Source organism: Rutidosis leptorrhynchoides, chromosome 3, assembly GCF_046630445.1.
Source record: "Rutidosis leptorrhynchoides isolate AG116_Rl617_1_P2 chromosome 3, CSIRO_AGI_Rlap_v1, whole genome shotgun sequence".
Classification (NCBI taxonomy): Eukaryota; Viridiplantae; Streptophyta; class Magnoliopsida; order Asterales; family Asteraceae; genus Rutidosis; species Rutidosis leptorrhynchoides.
The window spans coordinates 691,676,657-691,684,296 of NC_092335.1; the positions used below are offsets into that span (position 1 = coordinate 691,676,657).

Here is a 7,640-nt window from a genome sequence, read left to right on the forward strand (position 1 = left end):
CCGCAGAATTGGAGTCAGAGATTTCGTTGGTGGTTTTATGATGATCGTTCTGAGGAAGCTGTGATTGTTTTAGATAAGCTGAAGGAAGATGATATCGATTGTATTCGTGTGTTGGATCCGATATGGTTAAGGAACTGTACCGAAGCTGATATTTTTACTTTGTACTATAACCGTATGCTTTATCGTCGTGAAAACAGGGTACAGGCTGAACAGTATGTTAAAGTGGCTAAGCTATGCTACTTGAACAACATGGTGATCGATCCGTATGATGACTGAAGACTTATGGAATAGAACTAGGTCTTAGGGGGAGTTTGTTGGTGCATAAATCCCGAGTTCTATTACGTTTATTGTTCTATTTGTTATGTACTTGATATTTCAGTCATATATGTACGTGGACATTTATACTTTGTGTTTATGATGCTTAGTATAATGTCGTGAATAGGTCAAGCAGTCGGTTGGCTGCTCAAGACCATCGACCGATGGTAGGGACCATCGGTCGAGGGACTGTCACCATCGGCCGAAGGTCCCCGACCACCGGCCGATGGTCACTGTATTTAGTATAAATACGGGTTTCGTGGTTTTGTGTTAGGTTACACACCATAAACCCTTAGGCCGTCGTATTACTTGCTGATAATCGTCCCAAAACCCTTACCAACCGAATACACAGTCTTAGGCATCAATTCTATCAATTATTCATTGGTTAATTCGATCCCGTTAGTCTAATACGTATTCGACTCATTCTAATTAGTGTTTTCGCCATTAATCTAGATACAACGTATGATCTAAGGTCCGAATTACATCTTCAAAAACATTCCATTGACTTCAGGCATAACAAAAGCATATATTTGAAATTTTGTTATTGACCAACCTTAAGAAAGGTCCAATCTCTAAAGGGTGACAAACAATGAGGTCCCTAAGTGGTTAACTTGATTCAAATTCTAATTCATATTTATATGTTCACTTTAACTTTTATGCTGAATTCTATGGACCAACATGATGTATAAATATATTAAGAAACACCCCCACATTCATCAAAGTTTATAGTCACAGAGTTCTCTTTACGCTGCTAATTAATCATCTAAATAAAAGTTTAAAGAAAATTAAAGAGAAAGATGATGCAGTCTGAGCTTCTAATTCAAACTTCTTGGCCACTTCATTCTTATTTCAATTCAAATCTTGATCATTATGAGAGCGATCAACATGAGTTTCTTTCTCAACTCAACAGCAATCCTGAAAACTCGACGATTACTCACGATTGCTCGTTGTTGGATTACGATATTCGTAACCAAACAGTGGATGGAGATGATTCGCAGTACATCATGGCACTTGATGACGTCAGACGGTGGTTGTGTGATGTTGATCAAGAAATAGAAGAAATTCAATCAAATGACACTTTTGAAAGTGTACTAACCGAAGAATTAAATGATGTAATGGATCCTGAATCTCAATCGGGCCTCAAGATCCTGCTAAACGCCTATGCAGAAGCCATGTCAATGGGACAGATGGAGCTTTCGAGGGTGATTGTGAGATGCATAAGTGAAAAAGTAATCCCCATTGGTCCAACCATCGAACGCATAGCTTTTAACTTGTTTCGGTGTACGGAAAATCAAGAAGAAGCATATCTAAAACAAGAATCTATGAGAAACTTCAAGACTGCGTTCAGAACTTTTTACGAGGTTTTTCCATACGGACGGTTTGCACATTTCACAGCGAATTTAGCGATTATTGAAGCCCTTCCAACCCATGTGGAATCTGTACACATAATTGACTTTGACTTATGTGAAGGAAGTCAATGGCCTGTGGTGATAGAAGCAATTTCACAACAAGGAAAATCATTAACCATCACAAGTGTCAAACTTGATGATCATGATTCACAATTTGAGCACACAAAGTGGCAGCTTTGTAGCTATGCAAGAAATTTTGGTCTAAATTTGAAGGTACAAGAGATGGATATGCGCAAAATACGGGAAGATATGGAGAGAAGCACATTTTTCGGGAGAGAATTTGTAGTCTTTAACGGTATGGTTAGCTTACCACATATGGGAAGAACGAGAAAAACAACTCAAGTAATGACCTTTTTAGACATAGCAAAAGCGGTTTTAGCCAAAAATGAAGGGATCATAACATTTGGAGATGGAGAAGATTGTAAAGAAAAAATAAGAAATTCTTCGGATTTTTCTTCATTTTTTAACAAGTATATGTCACACTATCGAGCATTATACGAATCAACGGAATGTAGTTTTCTAAGTTACCTCAAAGAAGCAAGAATGGCAATGGAGACTCTATTCTTTGCGCCTTTCATATCGTCGCAATCTTGGTTCCAAAAGTGGGATGAAGGAAGAGAAAATGCGGTTGCCCGAATGGAGCTCGGATTAAAAGGACGGCCAATGAGTGAAGAAAGCTTGAATGAAGCAAAGGAATTGGTGAAGGAAGGTGAAAGTTTATATGGAGTTAGAATTGAAGGTGAGAATGGGAATGAAATGGTGTTGGAATGGAATGGAACTCCACTAGTTAAAGTTTCTGTTTGGGTGTAATTCATATATAGAATTTGAGTTGCCAGTTGCCACTTATCAACCTTTTTGCCACAAACAGATGTAGAATCTTGATACAATTACCATATAGTATTTGTTTATAAAATGTATAAATGTGTATATAAACATGGTTACATGGCCTTGAATTTATAGAAATTAAAATTTCACAATCATGTGTGGTTATGTGATCTCTAAATCATTAAAGAAATTCAAGTGGTTGACTTCAGCTACTCGGCTAGTGGTTAAGCGAGTCTGGAAAATGCAGTACGTTAAGTTGGAGTCATGGTTAGCCTAGTATACACGGGTTCGAACAGACTCATCTAGCTAAGCTTATGTATATATAACATTACTTGCAGAATCAAAATTGCACTTTGTAATATGTGATTATGTGTACATTTAACGAATTTGTATCGAGTGTCGCATAAAGAGTAATAGTAGTATTTTTTTTTTTTATCATAAATTAAATTATTAAGATTAACAAATACTACTACATGTAAAATGAATACAGGTAAAAAAAAAAAAAAAAAAAGATTTAATGGTAAGCCGAATAAAACACATCATGTAGCATCATAAACCAGGTATAAATTAATGTAAGACAAGAAAGAGTTTGCTCATAAGTAGACTCTTTATATGTTTAAAAACAAGTGTTCATATTCTTCAAAATGGTCAAATTTACTTGTATAAAAATAAGATTAGAATGTATGTACAACAAAACAATCACAATGTCATTCAGCTATTATGTTAAATACTAGCTAGTGTTGTAAATTTAGTAGTTAAATATGGATGGTAATTAGTCAAATATGGATAGTAAAATTTGTACTATATATATGTGCATAATGTAAGTTACAAAAACACACATATACATTAAATACATCACACCTCTCTTCAACCTCTTTCTCTCCTATATCTTCTACAACATATCTCTCTTTTATTGGTTCTTTCAATTTGAATATATTGAACCAGGCCACTAAAGGTAGTTATAAGCCTACTGAAATATAACACGTTATCAGCACGAAGTGCTCCGTATAATCAAGGTTTATCTAAGCAAGCACACGTCACTAATCAAGGTAAGAAATTATCTAACTTTTATTAACTTTACTAACATTTATATTTATGTTATTTAAGTTATATATGGTCGGTTATACCGCCTGAATTATATTTCTGTAATCTAACTTTTATTAACTTCACTAACATTTATATTTATGTTATTTAAGTTATATATGGTCGGTTATACCGCCTGAATTATATTTCTGTAATCTAACTTTTATTAACTTCACTAACATTTATATTTATGTTATTTAAGTTATATATGGTCGGTTATACCGCCTGAATTATATTTCTGTAATCTAACTTTTATTAACTTCACTAACATTTATATTTATGTTATTTAAGTTATATATGGTCGGTTATACCGCCTGAATTATATTTCTGTAATCTAACTTTTATTAACTTCACTAACATTTATATTTATGTTATTTAAGTTATATATGGTCGGTTATACCGCCTGAATTATATTTTCTGTAATCTAACTCTTATTAACTTCACTAACATTTATATTTATGTTAATAATGTAGTGACCCGAACTTTTCCATGTTTATATATATATTAAATGAAATTGTTATTTACATGATTAAGTGTTTCCAACATGTTAAGCAATCAAATTTGTTAAGACTTGATTAATTGAAATAGGTTTCATATAGACAATTGACCACCCAAGTTGACCGGTGATTCACGAACGTTAAAACTTGAAAAAACTATACGATGACATATATATGGTTATATATATAGTTAACATGATTTTATTATAAGTATGTATCTCATTAGGTATTTTAACAATGAGTTATATACATAAAAATGAGACTATTAATTTAAGAAACTAGAAAACGATATATATAACGATTATCGTTATAATGTCGTCTTACTAGGTACATATGAATCATATTAAGATATTGATACACTTGGTTAATTATGTTAAATGATAAGTAAATATATTATTAAGTGTATTAACAATGAAATACATATGTAAAAATAAGACTACTAACTTAATGATTTCGAAACGAGACATATATGTAACGATTATCGTTGTAACGACATTTAACTGTATATATATCATACTAAGATATATTATATATCATAATATCATGATAATATAACAATTTAACATCTCATTTGTTATAATAAATAATGGGTTAACAACATTCAACAAGATCGTTAACTTAAAGGTTTCAAAACAACATTTACATGTAACGACTAACGATGACTTAACGACTCAGTTAAAATGTATATACATGTAGTGTTTTAATATGTATTCATACACTTTTGAAAGACTTCAAGACACTTATCAAAATACCTCTACTTAACAAAAATGCTTACAATTACATCCTCGTTCAGTTTCATCAACAATTCTACTCGTATGCACCCGTATTCGTACTCGTACAATACACAGCTTTTAGATGTATGTACTATTGGTATATACACTCCAATGATCAGCTCTTATCAGCCCATGTGAGTCACCAAACACATGTGGGAACCATCATTTGGCAACTAGCATAAAATATCTCATAAAATTACAAAAATATGAGTAATCATTCATGACTTATTTACATGAAAACAAAATTACATATCCTTTATATCTAATCCATACACCAACGACCAAAAACACCTACAAACTCTTTCATTCTTCAATTTTCTTCATCTAATTGATCTCTCTCAAGTTCTATCTTCAAGTTCTAAGTGTTCTTCATAAATTCCAAAAGTTCTAGTTTCATAAAATCAAGAATACTTCTAAGATTGCAAGTTTACTTCAAAGTTTTTTAAATCCATTCCAAGTAATCATCCAAGATCAATAAACCTTTGTTACTTACAGTAGGTTATCTTTCTAATACAAGGTAATAATCATATTCAAACTTTAATTCAATTTCTATAACTATAACAGTCTTATTTCGAGTGAAAATCTTACTTGAAATTGTTTTCGTGTCATGATTCTGCTTCAAGAACTTTCAAGCCATCCAAGGATCCTTTGAAGCTAGATATATTTTTCTCATTTCCAGTAGGTTTATCCAAGGAACTTGAGGTAGTAATGATGTTCATAACATCATTCTATTCATACATATAAAGCTATCTTATTCGAAGGTTTAAACTTGTAATCACTAGAACATAGTTTAGTTAATTCTAAACTTGTTTGCAAATAAAAGTTAATCCTTCTAACTTGACTTTTAAAATCAACTAAACACATGTTCTATATCTATATGATATGCTAACTTAATGATTTAAAACCTGGAAACACGAAAAACACCGTAAAACCGGATTTACGCTGTCGTAGTAACACCGCAAGCTGTTTTGGGTTAGTTAATTAAAAACTATGATAAACTTTGATTTAAAAGTTGTTATTCTGGGAAAATGATTTTTATTATGAACATGAAACTATATCCAAAAATTATGGTTAAACTCAAAGTGGAAGTATGTTTTCTAAAATGGTCATCTAGACGTCGTTCTTTCGACTGAAATGACTACCTTTACAAAAACGACTTGTAACTTATTTTTCTGACTATAAACCTATACTTTTTCTGTTTATATTCATAAAATAGAGTTCAATATGAAACCATAGCAATTTGATTCACTCAAAACGGATTTAAAATGAAGAAGTTATGGGTAAAACAAGATTGGATAATTTTTCTCATTTTAGCTACGTGAAAATTGGTAACAAATCTATTCCAACCATAACTTAATCAACTTGTATTATATATTATGTAATCTTGAGATACCATAGACACGTATACAATGTTTCAACCTATCATATCGACACATCTATATATATTTCGGAACAACCATAGACACTCTATATGTGAATGTTGGAGTTAGCTATACAGGGTTGAGGTTGATTCCAAAATATATATAGTTTGAGTTGTGATCAATACTGAGATACGTATACACTGGGTCGTGGATTGATTCAAGATAATATTTATCGATTTATTTCTGTACATCTAACTGTGGACAACTAGTTGTAGGTTATTAACGAGGACAGCTGACTTAATAAACTTAAAACATCAAAATATATTAAAAGTGTTGTAAATATATTTTGAACATACTTTGATATATATGTATATATTGTTATAGGTTCATGAATCAACCAGTGGCCAAGTCTTACTTCCCGACGAAGTAAAAATCTGTGAAAGTGAGTTATAGTCCCACTTTTAAAATCTAATATTTTTGGGATGAGAATACATGTAGGTTTTATAAATGATTTACAAATTAGACACAAGTACGTGAAACTACATTCTATGGTTGAATTATCGAAATCGAATATGCCCCTTTTTATTAAGTCTGGTAATCTAAGAATTAGGGAACAGACACCCTAATTGACGCGAATCCTAAAGGTAGATCTATTGGGCCTAACAAACCCCATCCAAAGTACCGGATGCTTTAGTACTTCGAAATTTATATCATATCCGAAGGGTGTCCCGAAATGATGGGGATATTCTTATATATGCATCTTGTTAATGTCGGTTACCAGGTGATCACCATATGAATCATTTTTATCTCTATGTATGGGATGTGTATTGAAATATGAAATCTTGTGGTCTATTGTTACGATTTGATATATATAGGTTAAACCTATAACTCACCAACATTTTTGTTGACGTTTAAAGCATGTTTATTCTCAGGTAAATACTAAGAGCTTCCGCTGTTGCATACTAAAATAAGGACAAGATTTGGAGTCCATGTTTGTATGATATTGTGTAAAAACTGCATTCAAGAAACTGATTTCGATGTAACATATTTGTATTGTAAACCATTATGTAATGGTCGTGTGTAAACAGGATATTTTAGATTATCATTATTTGATAATCTACGTAAAGCTTTTTAAACCTTTATTTATGAAATAAAGGTTATGGTTTGTTTTAAAAATGAATGCAGTCTTTGAAACCACCTCGCAACGAAATCAATTAATATGGAACGTTTTTAATCAATAAGAACGGGACATTTCAGTTGGTATCCGAGCGTTGGTCTTAGAGAACCAGAAAATTTGCATTAGTGTGTCTTATCGAGTTTGTTAGGATGCATTAGTGAATCTGGACTTCGACCGTGTTTTCTTTAAAAATGATTGCT

The 7,640-nt window shown here is 32.0% G+C and overlaps 1 protein-coding gene across 1 annotated transcript; it reads left to right on the top strand.

The window, feature by feature from the left end:
* The first annotated feature begins 1,112 nt into the window (after positions 1–1,112).
* Positions 1,113–2,534, top strand: LOC139899577 (protein NODULATION SIGNALING PATHWAY 2-like). The gene has a single exon (XM_071882391.1). It carries the CDS (start codon positions 1,113–1,115, stop codon positions 2,532–2,534), a length of 1,422 nt encoding a protein of 473 aa, XP_071738492.1.
* Positions 2,535–7,640: the final 5,106 nt, after the last annotated feature.